Source organism: Palaemon carinicauda, chromosome 42 (genome assembly GCF_036898095.1).
Source record: "Palaemon carinicauda isolate YSFRI2023 chromosome 42, ASM3689809v2, whole genome shotgun sequence".
NCBI classification, from domain to species: Eukaryota; Metazoa; Arthropoda; class Malacostraca; order Decapoda; family Palaemonidae; genus Palaemon; species Palaemon carinicauda.
Window position 1 is genome coordinate 57,910,774 of NC_090766.1, and position 18,171 is coordinate 57,928,944.

Genomic DNA, 18,171 nt, shown 5'->3' on the forward strand with positions numbered 1-18,171 from the left:
AGTTTTACAATGGCCTCGTACCATGACTTGTATACGGTTTTTTTTTGGGGGGGGGGAGGGGGTGAGAGTTAATTTTAGTTGGATATAAGTCAATGAAAGTATTGAATAAATATTTAAGCAAAATTCTTTCATCTTTAATACATTCTTTGTAAAAAAAAAAGTCTAGATAAGGCCAGTAATACAATTTATTTTCTGTACTTCCCGTTTATATCATCTTCAAATGTTCTAATAGAAGATTCATCTATTCCCTTTCTTTGAGGGACTTTCATTACTGCTGCCGTTTTGACAGAATCAGAAGCTATCTCATGGTCTATAAATGCCATGCATAGTGGTTTGTCATACTTTGTTGATTTGTATTTGCTAAGTATGGTGATATTAAGGATTTAACATTTTAGATGGAATGCAATGCGTAATTTATCGAATTTCATTTGTAAGCTAAATGGGTGATTGTGAAAATAAGAAAAAAAAAAAACAACTTTACAGTAAACACCAGAACATGTTTATGCAAAAATTATATATCTTACGAATATTTACCTGCAGTTGCTAATGCGAAAATAATTATAGTGTTTATCTCGATAACTTTGAACTATTATTGCTAAACATGTCTTTATTTCAATTTCATGTTTTACTATCTCTCATTTTCGTTTCGGTTCAATCCATTTAATTTTCCTTAACGATTATTTTTCACCCTTTAACGCTAGTCTCGGTATTATCGCCTCAAGTTTTTTAATTGTGAATAATTGTGAAATTTTATTAAGGAACGTATTTACACTTTTTAAGTCGAGCTTTAGATGTTATTTTACAATCAGTGGATCAGGTTTGTTTACAAATATCAGAAATACACAAGATAAGTGTTTGAGGCTAAAGATTACGACCAGTGCCTTTGGTCAAGAAAAAGTCTTCTGTAAGAAGCAAAGGTACAGGATAATTAAGCATATTTCAGTGTTCAGTAATCTAGGTAAAATTAAGTATTTTGGAAATATATCTGGAGGTTTTATGCTTCCAGAGATAGTTGCTTGAATAATTCAGAAAACTCAGATAGTTTAATTTTAGATCCTTAGCAATGCTATGTTATAATTTCCCAATGAGTAAATCCCATAAGGGAATTAGATTAATATAATTAGACAAGGTGTGACTTAAGGAATTATCTCCAAGACCAGATTAAATAGGGTTAGCTTGACTTGTCACATTGGCAGCAGTTATCATAATGGTGATGTCACTGTGGTTGTTAGGCAATGATTTATATTTCATTTACGTTAAGGTTAATTTGTTGGTAAAGGGGGTTAGTAAGTAAATATTTACTCTCACCTGCATCATGAATCATCAAAACTTCATGTATAGTAGCCTAACCTAACCTTATATACTTACTTTTACCACCGAACCCCAGCAACTTAGACTATGTGTGTTAATATGAGGTTAATGTGAAATAAAACCGTTATTCATTGTAAAGGGATGAATTTTGGGTAAATTTACAGTTTCAACCTGGGAATGAAAATGCATTTTTTTTTTATTGAATCCTCTAATCTGAATATTCCAAAAAAATCTGGTAAAACCTATAGAAAATTAATTATTACCAAAGTAATTGCCAGTGTACAGTGTTAGTCATAGGGATTTTTTTTCATAAGTTCCAAAGAGATCTGAACAGTGTGAAGATGCTCACAATGTTAGAAAATCATACCATATTCCTATTTTTTTTCATATAGTTTATTGATAGTTTGATTTAGACTTTCCAATCAAATACAATTCTGGAATTTCAGTATAGTTATTAAAACAGCTTCAGTTGACAATGATGACTTGTTTAATGTGGACGTTTGATTTGCCTGTTTTTGTCTTGGTAAATTTTACAATAGATTTAGTGAATTATGGCCATGTGTTGTTAATTTTTAGTTCTGTAATGTGTATCAGCACATATTATGGTAGATGTGAATACTTCTTATTTTGGATAAGGTCAGGCTAATAAGCATAGTCTTAAGTGTAAAGGTTGTTTGAAGATTAAAAATTTTTTTCTTCTTTTGGGAGTTTTGTGGCATTGCAGGTGAGGTTAAGTAAGGGAAGATTTAGCTACATTGTTACAACACCCCCACCCCCTTAAGGAAGTAAGGAGGACCTGCCTGCTTAGGTTAGGTTAAACAGTTTCCCTTACAGTAATTTATTCATAATGTCTTCTCCCACCCAAAGTTTTAGGTCCTTTACGTTAGTTAGAAAGCTTCCCTTTATTTTATTTGGTTTGTGATTTACCCAACCAAAAACCATGATTTCTCACTGTGGTCCCCCGTAATCACTGCCACTTTTCTTTCATTTTTTTATCTGGTGCTTGGTCTGCTTCTTCCAAAGGCCTCTTTTTAAAATAATCATCCAAAGAAGCTTTTTTCTGCCTGCTTCTTAAAAATTTACTGAAGTGACTCGGGCAAACTTCATTACAATACTCAAGCGCACGACCTGTGAGAATTTTTTCTTGGTGTCCCTTTTCTACGAAAGCCACCATTTTAAAGTAGCCATCTAGACTCTCCTTAATTTCTGCCATTGTCAGTGGGCCATCCTCCTCACCCCTGTTGTACTCTTCCTGAACGACGCTCACTTGCATAACCTCCAACTCCTTCAGGTCATCTGTCGTAAGTTCCTCTTTGTGCTCCTCGATAAGCTCATCAATGTCGGCCTCATCAACTTCCAGACCCATGGATTTCCCGAGTGTAGTGATCTCGGCAACTTCAGATTGAGCAACAGGATCAGGATCGTTAACATTTTCGGAATCGGCTTCAGCTTGGTCTGCGTGGAAGCCCTCAAAATCTCTTGCGGAGATGGCATCAGGCCACAGCTTCTTCCACGCAAAATTCAAGGTGCTCCTCGAAACCTCCTACCAAGCTTGATCGATGATTTTGAGGCATATGAAAATATCAAAATGCTCCTTCCAAAATTGACGAAGGGTGAGGTTTGAGTTCTCAATGATTTCAAAACATCTCAGCTTCTTAAAATTTGAAATCACTTGCTGTTCCATGGGCTGGAGGAGAGGGGTGGTTTTCGGTGGAAGATAGAGAATCTTGATGAACGAATGTTCTGCTACAGTGAGCATTGCCAAGTACCAGCATGCATTTCATAGGGAGGCGCTTCTCTTCCAAATACTTTTTCACAATCGGGCTGAAACAAACATTTATCCACTCGATGAACAATTGTCTTGTTACCCAGGCTTTTGCATTAGTCCTCCACAACACATGAAGATTTTTCCTAGTGACTTTGTGGGTCTCAAGGAGTATCGGAGTGATACACCAGCAGGGGTTTCACCTTGCAATCCCCACTGGCATTTGCACAGAGTACAAGGGTAAGCCTGTCCTTCATAGGCTTATGCCCAGGTAGCCCCTTTTTCTTCTGCCGTGATATATGTTTGACGAGGCATTTTTTTTTCCAAAAAAGCCCAGTCTCGTCGCAATTGAAGACTTGCTGGGGACTGTAGCCTTCCCTGACAGTCAACTCGTCAAACGTCTTAACAAAGGCTTTTGTGTGCGAGCTTGCAGCCTCTTAAATTTTTCAAACCACCCACGAGAAGCCTTGAACTCTGGGGGTAGTCTGCTTCGATGTTCCTTCTCCTGCGTCGGCTTCGGCCTAAGCATGCACGAGATCACCGAAAATGGTGCTGGCTTTCTGGCAGATTATCGCTTCGGTGATAGTGTCTACAGCCATTTCTTTGTCTTTTATCCAGACAAGTAGCAGTCTCTCCATCTCATCGTGGACGTGGCTCTCTTGCTGGAGAAAACAGTCACCCCCTTAGAAGGTGTTGCTGCTTTGTTAGCTTCCTTCTGCTTCAGGATTTTTTCTATCGTAGACGGATTTCGGCCATATTCCTTCGCGATCACACTGAACTGCATGCGAGCCTCGTATTTCTTGATTATTTCCATCTTCTTCTCCATGGAAAGCATCATCCTCTTCTTTCCCTTGACATCAGTTACTTTCTTGGGACCCATGGCTAATAATGTAACGTAATATCACACACGATACAGTACAATTGTTACAAAAGTGAAATCACAAACACTAAGTCAATGCGTACGATACCGCTACCGAAACGAAAAGACATAGGAACGCCAATGCGTAGATGCATGATAGGATACAATACAGTAGATACTGACCAATAGGGAAGCAGGATCTTATGGTAGTAACTAGCATCTGAGTAGGGAGATAACCAATGGGAGCACGGGAGGATGGTAGCAAGTTTACGGGCTGGCCACGCGCGAATTTTAAAATCAGACTCAGACACAGTCGAGCTCTTGCACCATACCTCCTTTTGTTTTCCGAAACATTTTTCGTGATGCGAGTCGTAAAATTCTTCGCATCTCGTTTCGCAGAGTGAAAATTTCATAAGCAGATTCTTTCGTGGCGAGAGGTTTGACTGTATTGTAGATTTTTAATATTTATAGGATAGAAAAAGAAATATATTTTGTAGAGAAATTTTTTTTTAACACATCTGATTTACAAATCAGTTTATTCTTAATTTTCACCATCAGTTCTTGCACTCGTTAACATACATTGTAAATAGTGAAGTTAAGAGGTCAGTAGCTACAGGAAATAAGACATGAATATTTTTTTTTTATATTTTTTTATATTTTGTATCTAAATTAATCCTCACAGTATTTAAACTGATGTCAGTCTTTCAGTTCTGTACATTGTATTGTGCTTACAGAAAAGTGAATGATGTTGAAGAACCAATGGGGGTACATTATTATTCAGTGGTTGCTCTCCATTGACTTTTAACTGCCAATAGTTTATTCATGTTAAATTTTCTATTTTTTTCAAACAATTAAAGGATTTAAAGGCTACTCATGGATGGCAGAGGCAAGGGAAAGTGACATTGTCCTAGCAAGCAGGACAATGCCCTAGAGACTGACCATATACACATATGATCAGTGCCCAAGCCCCCTCTCCACTCAAGCTAGGACCAGGGAGAGCCAGGCAAAGGCTGCTGATGACTCAGCTGGTAGATCAATAGGCTCCTACGAACCCCCTACCCTTAGCTCACAAGGATGGTGAAGTTTCAGACACTAAAGGAACTAATGAGTTTGAGTGGGATATGATCCCAGTCTGACAATCACCAGTCAGAGATGTTACCAATAGGCCTCAATAGGTGTGTGTAAGGGATATGTAGGTTTACATTTTTTAAAACAAAGTAATTCAGCTCAAATTTCTTTTTATTTCAGGTGCATGTAAAAAAAATCTTGTGGAATGTCTGTAGTGCAGGTTCGCCTGATACCAACACCAAATTATCATGGATACAGTGTGAAATTCAGTCCTTTTAATCCAAACCTTTTGGCCATTGTAACAGGACAGAACTTTGGACTTTCAGGTACGGTATATTTCTTGTCAGAACTTTGGACTTTCAAGTACAGTACTCTTTATTTCTTGTTTAAGATTTTGACCTGAGAACATATACTGAACTGTTAGTAGGTTGTAAATACATTGCTTATTTTATCTAAAATTATGTAGTTCTGTCACTCTATACAAACCCTCGCTATTTATAGGGATATTACTTTCGGCGTAGCTGAAAGACGACCCATAAGACTTTTAGTGAAGAATAACAACCCCAACTGCTAGTTAGTGGGAGGGGTGGGGGGAAGCTGGCTACCGTTCACAAACCTGGGCTGAGGTCCTACTTTGCTTTTGGCTTGGGTAGAGTGTGGACATTGCCGCTCTCTCCCTCCATTGACTTGCCATTTGGCTTGAATATTTTAGATATTTGGAATAAATTTTTGGAAAATTTTCTTCAATGTCTGAGGTGAGTCTCGCCTTCAAGGCGAGTATCTGAGACCTTCCAGAGACCAACCTATGTAGCCACTGACTATGTCAGATCAGGTTCCCTCTCCGGAAGAGCCTCTAGACGTTCCCCTCCGGGGGTTCGTCTGGGTTGAGAGTTTTTAACTCCTTGCCACCCTGGATGTTCTCTCCCTCGGTAAGATGTTATCGAACCAGCGAGTCTTGCCGAGAGCTCACAGGTCATCACCTCGGCACTCGCTAGGTAGATTTTTGCCATTGCGACATTTGGCATCTCGCCACTCGGCGGCCTTTCGTTGTTCGCCTTCGCATCGGTCGTCTAGACCGACTGCTCCACCTTTTCCCATGCAGGCTTGCAAACACCTGTCACCATGGGATCGTCATTCGCCAGGAGATCAGTTCGCCCCGCGTGAGCATCGCGGTGACGATTCTCGACATGACGAGCATCAGATACAGGATGGACTACTAAAGGAAGTAACTAAGCAGCCTACCGCCCCGAAGGATCAGCGTCCGGCAAAAGCCCCAGTGGTCAGATCGGTGCCAAACTTATCAGGTAAGAAAGCTAACTTTCTTTCATGTTCTCAGACTTAGGCCTCCGGCTTTCCAAAGGATCTTCCGGCCAGTACTGCAAGTGAGAGAACCCTCCTGGATTGAAGCACTGGTTAATGCAGTGCGACAGGCGGTCACAGCGTCCCTCCCCTGCAGGCAGTCAACGGCCAGGACACCGAGGATTCCCTTGACAACATTGAACCTCCCCGGTTCCTCTCCTCCGTCTGACCCCAGATGGAGTTCAGAAGGGTCAGCTCTATTGAGACCCTCTTTGCAGGAGATATCTTTCTTCTTCCTTAAGAGGAAATGATGAGAAGAGATTTCAGCTGGGAAAAGGTGAAGAATTAGGCCATTTCCCCCTCGGGAAGTCTTTTTGTCGGACTCTTTCCGCCTCTTCCTTATAGAGGTAGTTCCTCCAGAGCTCCGAACTCCCTCACAACCAGATGTCATTCCTCCCTCTGGAGAGGATCAACGTCCCCTTAGGAAGGAATTAGTCACGAGGCCCTCTCTTTTGGAGGAATACCTTTCCCCGTGCAGGGAACCAAAGGACTTAAAAACCATCCTTGTGTCCTCGGTAAGAGCTCCTGCACCTCAGCAAGAGAGGTCGAGAGGAGTCTCTTCTCCCAGGAGGTCTGCAAGAGACGGCGCCTATCCCGACGACTTCAACTCACCCTGGGCTCCTATGGGTGAGAGCTCGGAGGTGGATGAACTTTTCAAGTTTGAGGAGGAACACATGTCTAGAATCGTTAGCCCTAAGTTGATGGAGGCGGAGCAGGAGTCGGAGCATGCCTTCTGGCAGGTTCTAGTCTGCATGAGAGCCATCAACGGCTTTTCAAACCCAGTGACAGCCCCTCTGGATGGGAAGGACATGGTCCTAGACCATGTCTATGATACTGGCAGACAATCTGAGCAGAGCGACTTGGATACCTGGCTCCAAGTGGTTTTTGAATCATCTAGTACCCAACAAAATCCTGACCTTGTGGGATTCCGCGACTGTGGACCAGTTTGCAACGGCCCTGAACTTCAGGCTCCCTTTGTACTGTTCCCCAGTCCCGGATCCCCAGGCTCTCTGGAAAGATGCATTCCAACAATGGAGAGGCAATATCGATCTGTACGTTTTTCCCCTTTTTTGTCTGATGAGAAGAGTCCTCAACAAAACCAGAATAAGCGAAAACCTATCAATGATGTTAATAGCTCTGCTATGTCATTGCGTCGAATGGTTTCTGGGCCTTCTGCAGCTCCTAATGGAACTCTTTAGAGAACTCCCACCACATCACGATCTACTGAAACAGTCACATGTGAGCATCTTCCACAAGGCGGTAGTTTCGCTTTGGCTTCATGTCTGGAGACTGTCCAGCACCTCCTCACTTAGAGAGAGTTTTTGCAACAAGTTGCGAAAAGGATGGCTGAGTACCTCAGAAGATCTTCAACATGTTCACCAGGCTAAGCGGACTGTCTTCTGTGGTGGGTGTCGTGGAAGGGGTATCTCTCCCCTCGATGCCACTATTCTAACAAAAGCGGAGTTTCTTGTACAGTATACCATTGGGAAGAAATGCTCCTCTCGGTTTCAGTAGTAAAAGGCTACCGCTTAGCCATGAGTCTGGCTTTTAAGCTGAAAGGAGTGGATATTTCCTCCTCTATGGAACTTTCTTTCCTCATACAAAGTTATGAGATTACCTGTCCCCAATCGGAAGCTAGACCTCCTCCTTGGAATGTAGTTCGCTTCCTTCAATCTCTGAAAGGTGCTCCCTGCGAACTATTACACGAGGCTACAGATCGCCACCTTACTCTGAAGATGGTGTTCCATGAACTGCGTGGTCTTTCTTACAATGTCACCCATTCAAAGGGATGGGGAGAGGTATTTCTCAACTTCGTCTCTGAGTTTATTGGTAAATCTCAAAATCCGGGAGTAGCGGATCCTAGATTCAATTTATTCTGGATTGGGAATCTTCGTTCAGTAACCGAAGACCCAAACCAATTGGTACTTTGTCCTGTGAGAAGTGTAAGGTGTTACCTCAAAAGAATGGTAGTAGCTCGCCCCCGTGTGTCGGCACTCTTTGTCAGCAGGTTGAAGGTCAAGAGGAGGGTCACAAAAAACACCATCTCTGCAGGGATCCGCAAGATTATTGTTTTGGCAATCAACCCCGACCCTCCTCCATGACAACGACCTAGAGCTCATGACGTCAGGGACATTACAACATCCCTTGTGTTAAAAAAGAACTACTCTGTGACGTAGGTGCTGCAAGCGGGCGTGTGGAAGCATCAGACGACCATCACCGCCCAGTACCTGCAAAACGTGACCCACAGGAGCATGGAAACATTTTCCATTGGTCTTGTGGTGGCTGCACGACAGTTGGTCTAAACGCTTCAGGCTCCTTGATGGACAAGTAGCAGAGGGTTGAGGTTACCTAGGCTTAGTCTGGGGTGAATGGGTAAGAATGACTGGTTTCCTTTCTTCTATCAACCTTTCCCACCTCTTGGGAAAACAGCGCCTGGCTCCTTAGCACATCTGACCTCACCTTTCTTCAGGTAAGAACCATTTCCCTTGTGTAACTTTGTTTAGAAATACTGTAATACTTTTTGTGTCCCTAATACCTCGAGCGAGGGGAGATTGGGTAACATCTAAGGTACTCTCAAAGATTCCTATGACTCAGAGAGCACTTACCTTGACAGTCACATTGCTAGTATCACGAGTACACTGCTTACGTAGGCTGCTAATAGTACGCAACACAATACTGTACTTTTAGCAAGGTGATAGGATTCCCTCCAACTACAGTCTATATCGTGAGGAGAAAATCCCGGATCAGTGCCAAGAGCCAGTTGGTACGGACTTCCACCCTCCTAAGAGGCAAGTCATCTCTATAAATAGTGAATACAGTAGTGAGGGTTTGTATAGAGTGACGGAACAAAGGACAAATTTGGATGTAATTTGTATTTTTCCTAACGATACAAACCTGGAGCTATTTATACAGATTGGCCTGCCAGCGCCTGTCCCCCTAGAAAGTCCTGCCTGCAAGCAAAGTGGGTGTTCAGCCCAGGTGTATGAGTGAGCGGGTTAGCCAGCTACCCCCCACCCCTCCCTTCAACTTGCAGTTGGAGTAGTTATCCCTCGGTAAGTCTAATGGCTCGTCTTTTAGCGTCTCCGAAAGTAATATCGCTTTAAATAGCTCCAGTTTTGTATCGTTAGGAAAAATACAAATTACCTCCAAATTCGTAATTTTTATGATGAATTTCTAGGTAATGGGAAATTGATAATAACCGACATCACTGGACCTGGCAATGGAACTGTTTGTGAATGTACATGGAAAGATGGCTTATTTGATGTCACATGGAGTGAGGAGTTACCCTCACACGTTGTTACAGCCTCGGGTGATGGTAGATTGCAGCTCTGGAATACTGCCGAATCAGAGGTAATGTGAATTGTCTTATTATCAACTGAACTTTTTGTATTCATTATGTTATTAAAAGATTTTTTAATGTCTTGTGAACATATATCTTAGGTAGATTGTAAATTTGAGGAAATAAATGTGAAAAGTGCTGTAAATTATTTTCTGTGCATTATATTTTAGCCTGACAATTTTATTATAATAGTACAAAAATTGTTTGGTCCGACACTAATACTAACCCTACGCTACTTATAGGGATTATCTTCTGGCGAAGCTGGGAGAGTAGCTGTAGAAACTTTTAAGCAATATGGCAACAACCAACTCGCTAGTGAGGGGTAGCGGGGGTTGCCAGCTACCCCGTTCACTCACACACCAGTGTGTCTAACCCACTTTTTCTTTTGGCTTTGCTGAGAACAGACATCTCTAGTCTCTGCCTTACAAACAGACTTAGCCGTTGCAATAATTTTTCAGCTTTTTCTGTTTTCAGGTGTGCATGTTTCTCCTTCCTGCCGTCAATAATGAGGGATGCTCCTGCAGTATAGAACCTTCATGTCCTCCTCCGAGACTGACCCCCATTCATTGTGCCCGGCCTGCAGGAGATAGAGCTGTGATCAAACTAACACCTGTGTGGAGTGCTGGGATTGGTCTTTCTCCCAGTGGGAGAGATTTGGGCGCCGGCACAAGAAGTCCAAGAGAGATTTCTCACTTTCGGGGACCTCCTCGAGGGTGAAGAAACCTCAGTCCTCCTCCCACAATATCTTCCTGTAGCTCCTGCTAGCTCGATCTCTTCTGAGGATCGGTCGAGTAGGAGTGTTGACCAGCTAACACCAGGACAACCCCAGAGTTCTGGGGACGAAGCTGCTTCCCCTAGAGAAGCAACTTTTCCCCCGCCCTTGGCAATTCCATTTCTTTATCTGATGTTTTACAGGTTTGGCCATCACTGGGGCCCACACTGGTGGGAGGCTCCCTTTCCAACTCCAGTTGCGTACACTATAAACTATAGTCTAATTAATCTTGTTGCCAAAATACAGTAATATTAGTAGGACATTTTTATTCAAGAAATACTACAATGGGGCTATTCTTCAGATGTTATTGATATGCATAAACACAAAATAAGCATAAGTTGGTCTTAACATATTTTTTTCATGTATACAGTTACAATTATTTATATAAAAATAATAATGTAACTAACACTTATTTTTCAATATTAATCTTACCCGATAATCATGTAGCTGTCAACTCTGTTGCCGACAGAAATCTACGGTCGGGATACGCCAGCGATCGCTATACAGGTGGGGGTGAACACCACAGCGCCATCTGTGGTCAGGTACTCTAGTACTTCTTGTCAACACCACCTCAATTTTTCCTCTGTCGTGCCTCCGGCTAGACCTACATGGATACGCTGTTGATTCTGGAGTTATTGCTCACGATTTGGTGATGTATTTGCTCTAGAGTTTAGCCTTCGCTATTCAGGAAGCTATTTCATTAGCTTAGCAAGTTTTTGGAATTAATTTGATTTAATTGTTGATTTAATTTTGGTTCGAAGAGAGTATGAACTCTCTTTCACTTTTAAATGGCCGACCCTTCCCTTAGACGGAAGTGTTGGTGTCTAAGAGAGTATAGACTCTCTTAATTTTGCTTAACAAAGTTATAGAATTATTTTATATCTCTCCGCCTTTTATAGGCCTCTTTGATTAACTTCCTTTTATTATAAACTTATTTAATTAATTTTTATATTTGTTTATATTCGACCTTTCCTAATAGTAGGCGGTCTTTTCTTGGTAACGAAGTTAATTAACTTTGAGCCCGTCATTTCGTTTTTACCTGTTAACATATTATGCTATTTTAATGTTTTTGAAAGAATTTCTTTGATAGTCTTGTACTGTTTTCAAAGTTGAACTAACGTTTTGTTTTGTCTCTGCAGTTGTTGACGTTCAGAACGTTCAACTTGCGCTCTATCGTTACGATAGAGAGAGAGTCTATCACGGTGTCACGTTGTAGTAAGAGTAAACCGATTCTAGCGTTTTGTTCATTCTTTCTTAGCTTAAATGGTTCTATTCTAATAAAGGAACTTTTTATTTGGGAAACCTTTCAGTTTTTTTTTTTTCTTTAACAATAATATGTTTTAACGATTTATATAATTGGGCTCTTCTCTCAGGTGCTAAGTCGAGAGAGAGAGAGAGAGAGAGATAGAGACGGAGGGAGAGAGAAGAGGATAAACGTTTCGTTCAAGCGGGTAACGTTGTTATCGTTTTTGTTCTTCTCCCTAGTCTCTTTAGGGGAAGAAGGTAAACGTTTCTAGAGTTTTATTCTTATTCTCAGACTTTATGCGGTGAGAGATTTTAAACGTAGTTTATTTGATCTAGTGTTTAATCTCTTTTCCAGCCACTGAATTATTTATCTTTCATTATGTTTTTCTGTTACATTGTAATACTGTTTTCGCAATTACTAACTTTTAATGAAGGATAGAATTGCGTGTTTCAGGTACAAACCACTTAAAGTTTCAAGTTCAGTGAAATAAGTGCAAACAGAAAATCAAAAGTGATAAAGTGATAAGCGCAAAGTTTTACAGTGTTGCGTTCGAGGGTTCGTCTGTTCGTGCCAGTTGTTCGCCTAGTCTGGGACCTCTTACAAGCTCCCAAGCCCAGGGGAGAAGTAATGTCGAAGGACTTATGGGTTCAGCAGGCCTTGATCGACGAACAGACGTTTCCCTCCGTGGTTTCGGTTGTAACCAACTCACGTAGCCGACGTGATCACCCCACCCACACTAAGACGAGAGAGCCCATTTATTCCTCGTCTGCGGAAGAGGTTTCTCGCAGAAACCATGGACCAAATCTTGCAGCTTTTAAGTGCAAGTCGGTCCCTTCCGCGCAAGTCCAACTCCTAGGTGGTGCCATTAGCACTGGGTCAGTTCGGACTTGCTGCAGTACGACAACTGCACACCTCCCAGAGAGGCAAGGTGGTATCGCAACAGACAGTAACTCCGTCTGTTGCCGCACCAGCTGTTTTAGACCCTCAGTTTCAACGGACAGTAGCTCCGTTTGTTGTTGTCTTTCTTTAACTCTAGTGGTCTATGCTGCTGACAATGCAGTCTCAGCTTGCGGTGTTGATGCAGGAGTTTCAGGCAGAGAAGGTTAACACACCTCCTCCTGCGAGCGCTCCTCCTCCTCTACGCAGTCCAGTCTGCCAGACGTACGAAGTTGAGGTTCCTCAAGCTACCTCCATGCGTGAGCTACCGCGTTGGGAGTTGCCAGATACCAGCGTTGTGCAGCAACCTCCACCTTCCTTGAGGCAGGAACCTCTTACCACGCGGCAACCTCCTCAACAATGGGGACAGGAGTCTTATGCCTTACAACCTCCTCTACCTTTGAGGCAAGAGTTTCTTGCAGTAAGACCATCCTCGAGGCAGCAACCTCTTGAGGTACGACAACCTCTGCCATCCTTGAGGCAGCCACCTCAGCTCTCGCAGCTGATACCTCCACTTTCCTCGAGGCGAGAACCTCAACTCTTGAGGCAAGCACCTCAAGAACCTCAACTCGTGAGACAGGAGCCTCTTTCTGCGCAGCCGCCACCTCAACTCTTGAGGCAGGAGCCTTATGCTTTGCAGCAACCTCCTCTACCCTTGAGGTAGGAGCCTAATGCATTGCGACTACCTCCTCCATCCTCGAGGCAGCTACCTCTTGCGGTGCGACAACCTCCACCATCCTCGAGGCAGCAACCTCAACTCCACCTCTGCGCAGTCCACCCTGCCAGACGTATGAAGTTGAGGTTCCTCAACCTACAGCCACCTCCACTCTTGAGGCAAGAACCTCAACTCTTGAATGGGCTCTCGTGGCATGGTTGGTTTCGACCTGGCCTTTCATTAGAAGGGGCTAGCGTTCGATCCCAAGTATGAGGTAGAAATTTATTTCTATTTTGAACACGATGTTGTGTTGATATTTATCCATATTGACTCATTAGGGGTAATTTGAATGAATTACTACCAATTGTGTCACGTGGTGGCCCGGGGAAATCTGGTAAAACTCGCTGGTAAAGAGACTGATGTCTCACCAGGTAAATCCTCGGACAGCTAGATTAGTGTCAGGTTCAGATTTCTTTAAAAAATCCTCCTCTACCCATGAGGCAGCCTCATGCTTATGAGGAGCCTCATGCTATGCGGCATCCTCCTCAAACCATGAGGCAAAAGCCTCATGCTATGCGGCAACCGCCTCAACCCATGTGGCAGGAGCCTCATATTATGCGGCATCCTCCTCAACGCATGCAGCATAAGCCTCATCCCTTGCAGCTTGAGCCTCATCCCATGCAGCATGAGTCTCATACCATGCAGCATGAGCCTCATCCCATGCAGCATGAGCCTCATCCCATGCAGCATAAGCCGCACGCCATGCAACATGCTCTGCTTACCTTACAGCATGCTCTACATACAGCATGCTCTGCATACCTTACCGCATGCTTCTCAGTCACACATCTTTGGTTGTTGCCAACTCACTAGACTGTCAAGCAGTTTCATACGTTGCCTTCTAGTCTGCTGCTTTTGCACCAGTGAAACCCTCACTGAGAGAACTTAGCTTTTCTCGGATATGGTTCCTGTAGATGAGAAAGTGCTATTCTCCCTCCTTCTGATTTTCCCTTGAGGACTCTGTCATTTGGAGAGGAGCCTTTAGCTGCTTAGCCTCCTATGGACTTTTATTTAAGCATAGCATGCTTCCAGGGAGGGTAATGGTTCCACTTCAGTCGCTAACCCCGTCTGTTACCACACCTGCTCCCATAGACCTTGAGCTGTGTTGCAAGACATGCAGTCCAAGCTTAGTCCTTGTTAGAGGATTTTTTGTTTACGGAGTCAGTGTGTCACTGGGAAGACGTTCAACAACCAGCAGAAGTGTCTTGTTGTGACGCAGTGCGGCAACCTCAGCAACCCGATAAGGAGTTGTCTGTACGACCCAGACAGTCTAGACAGCTTCGGGTTGTCACTGTACTTCCTCGCTTCCCCATGGTTGACAGTTCACAGACTGTGCAGCAGTACCATGATCTTGTGTCCGGCTCCGTCAGACAACTAGCTTTTAAGAGCTCCCACAAGTCGTCGCTGTCTGGAGATTCTCAGATGGACTATGGATCTGACCAAGGAACTGGGCCTCCTGGTCAATTTTGAGGAGTCCCAGCTCGTCCCATCCCAGACCATTGTCTACCTGGGTATGGATCTTCAGAGTCGAGCTTTTCGGGCTTTTCCGTCAGCCCCAAAGATATACAGTGAACCCTCGTTTATCGCGGTAGATAGGTTCCAGACGCGGGCGCGATAGGTGAAAATCCGCGAAGTAGTGACAGCATATTTACCTATTTATTTAACATGTATATTCGGACTTTTAAAACCTTCCCTTGTACGTAGTACTGTTAACAAACCACCCTTTACACCCTGTAATGTACAGAACACTTAATGCATGTACTACAGCACCCTAAACTAAAACAGGCACAAATATTAAAGGCGATTTTATATCATGTGTTTCCTAAACACCTAAAAAGCACGATAAAAAATGGCAACCAACGTTTTGTTTACGTTCATCTCTGATCATAATGAAGAAACAAACTCATTTAGTGTACACATATATGTACGTATGGTTAGTTTTTGCATCGATTATATTGATTATACAGTACAGTACTGTATGTTGATTTTTTTATTACCAATGTTTTAGTTTACGTATTTTTCTTAGGACTTCCAAATGAAATCTTTTTCTTTATGACGCCGCCTGAAACGACGGCGTGTACGCTCAGTAAACAACCACGCTCAGAACAAACAAGGCATTTAACACGCATGATGATAGTGATAAATAATGATACAGTACATACAGTATTTACAGTACAAAGCATTTACAAAATATGTTACCTTACAAATATAAATTATACAGTACTTGTACGTAGCAAAGCAGGAAAACAATTTGAGAGAGAGAGAGAGAGAGAGAGAGAGAGAGAGAGAGAGAGAGAGAGAGAGAGAGAGAGAGAGAGAGAGAGAGAGAGAGAGAGAGATTGTTTTACGTACGTAAATGTAAATTTTAAACAAAAAAAATATGATAGGTTACAACATGTAGACTTTTAAAACCTTCCCTTTAACTTAATGCATACAGTACGTACAGTACTAAACTATAAAACAGGTTAAAGTAAAAAATAAAGATTGTTACTGTACTCACCACGAAAGAAGTTCCAGAAAAACTTGAATGACGATGGCGATGAATTTGCTGCACAGTAGAAATGATGATGATGAAGCTGATGATGTGTTCTACTGTGCAGTCAATGATAGTATTTTACGTCTCTTCAGACGGAGGTGTCTTTTCCTGGGACACCTCTTCAACTTCTTCAATTTCTTCCGAAGGCGTACTAGCAGGAGGAACTGGCTCTTTTTTGCGAGGCTGAAAAAACATTGTGATCGGAAGTTGTTGCCGCTGCTTCTTTTTTCGATCCAAGAGCATCCTGTAGGGAGTCGTGATGTCATCGACCTTGTTGCAGAATTGCATCGCGCGAACCATATCCTCGTCCCACTCTTGCAACATTTCTTTCGCCTCCTTCATATGGTTGCAGAACTTGGCGAGCCGTTCTAATGTTAAGCCCGTTTCTTCTACATTTTCTTGGGTCTCTTCCTGGGTACCCTCACTCTCTTCCTCACTTGCCGATTTCGTCAGGTCTTCGAGATCTGCGTCAGTTAGGGGCTGGGAATGGCAGTCCAACAACTCGTCGACGTCTTCAGTCGTCATGTCGCCAAACCCGTCACCCCCAATTATGGCAGCCAACTGCACAGATTTCCGTATTGCAGAGTGTTGGATTTCCGACGGAGTAAATCCCTTGTCGTCGTAAACAATATCGGGCCACAGCTTCTTCCAGCTCGCATTTACAGTTGCAGGTTTCATCTCTTGAAGTGCCTTTTGAATATTCTGCAGGCACGTGGCTATGGTGTACTGCCGCCAGTACGCCTTCAAGTTGAAGTCTTCATCCTCGTCATCTTGGGCAGCATCCACACACGCAACGAGGTCCGCCAAGGTATTCTTCGTGTAGAGGGCCTTGAACGCCCTGATAACCCCCTGGTCCATTGGTTGAATTAATGACGTGGTGTTGGGTGGCAGGAACTCAACCTGAACGCCCTCACGCGACAGGTCAGTTGCGTGTCCACCAGCGTTATCCATAAGGAGAAGGATCTTGAATGGCAAGCCCTTCTCTAAGAGATATTCATGGACTTGCGGGATGAAACACTGGTGGAACCAGTTGGAGGTCAGCATCTTCGTAATCCATGCCTTTTGATTATGCATCCAGTACACGGGAAGGAGATTCTTATTTTTGTTTTTCAAAGCGCGAGGATTTTTCGACTTATAAATAAGCCCCGGCTTTAACAAAAATCCAGCAGCATTGCCACACATCACGAGGGTAACGCGATCCTTGAATGCCTTAAAGCCAGAGGCTTTGGCTTCCTCTTTGAACAGGAAAGTTCGCGACGGCATTCTCTTCCAAAACAAGCCGGTTTCATCCATATTAAACACTTGTTCCGGCTTGTATCCACCTTCAGCGATAATGTTCTTGAAAGTCTGGTTCACGTAAGTTTCAGCAGCGGCAGTGTCAGCGGAAGCAGACTCCCCATGCAGGGAAACGCTTTTCAGGGCGAAGCGTTTCTGAAACTTCGCGAACCATCCTTTGCTGGCGGAAAAACGTTGTTTCTGACGCTGGGAATCAGTGGAGGTCCCTGGTTGAGGATCATCTACATCATCATCTTCTTCAGCATGGTCGCCATCGTCGTCATGAGGTTCCTTTGCCGCAAAATTCTCATACAAGCTCAAAGCCTTTGTTCGGATGGTGTTCGTATCCAACGCTATGTTCTTCTTCCGACAGTCGGCAATCCACACAGCTAAAGCACCTTCCATGCGTACGATCGTTTTATTACGCGTTGTAACGACTCGCTTCGCTGATCTGCTAAAGGTGATTGCAGCAGTCTTTCTAATGTTCGCCTCGTCCTTCCTGATGTAGCGAACGGTGGATTCGTTGATGCCAAAATGGCGGCCGGCGGCCGCGTAACTTCTACCATCTTTTAACATGTCGAGAAGCGTAACCTTCTCAGCTATCGTCATCATTCTTCGGTGGCGTTTAGGCTCACTACCAGCCTTACTAGAAGCAGAACGCTTGGGAGCCATTGTAACAGAAAGTTCAACAAAAAGTTCAACTTAAAACAGTCGCACACAGCACAGATTCAACTTCACAAACTTAAGAACGTCTACTCAGCAATACGCGGAAAGAGAAAGTGAACGATGCAGTCCCGCGAGAACTCTGATGCTGCGGGTTGGAGATGCGGGCCAAACACCAATCACAGGCTAGATAACAAAACTTGAGTTTTGATTCGTCATCTATCAGCGCTTGAACCAATCACAACCCGTCTTATACAGTACTATGGTGCGTTGGTTACTCATAGAAGATGTCCCGCGCACACTGAACGTACGTAGATTAAGTACAATAC

General features: G+C 43.3%; 1 protein-coding gene across 1 annotated transcript in view; it reads left to right on the top strand.

The window, feature by feature from the left end:
• The first annotated feature begins 802 nt into the window (after positions 1-802).
• Positions 803-18,171, top strand: part of LOC137633262 (peroxisomal targeting signal 2 receptor-like) — a 55,600-nt gene continuing 38,231 nt past the window's right edge. Inside the window, exons 1-3 of the mRNA XM_068365468.1 lie at positions 803-917; positions 5,184-5,329; positions 9,541-9,713. Of these exons, the coding sequence (XP_068221569.1) occupies positions 5,209-5,329; positions 9,541-9,713 (294 nt within the window). The 5' untranslated portion in view covers positions 803-917; positions 5,184-5,208. The remainder of the gene's footprint in view (positions 918-5,183; positions 5,330-9,540; positions 9,714-18,171) is intronic.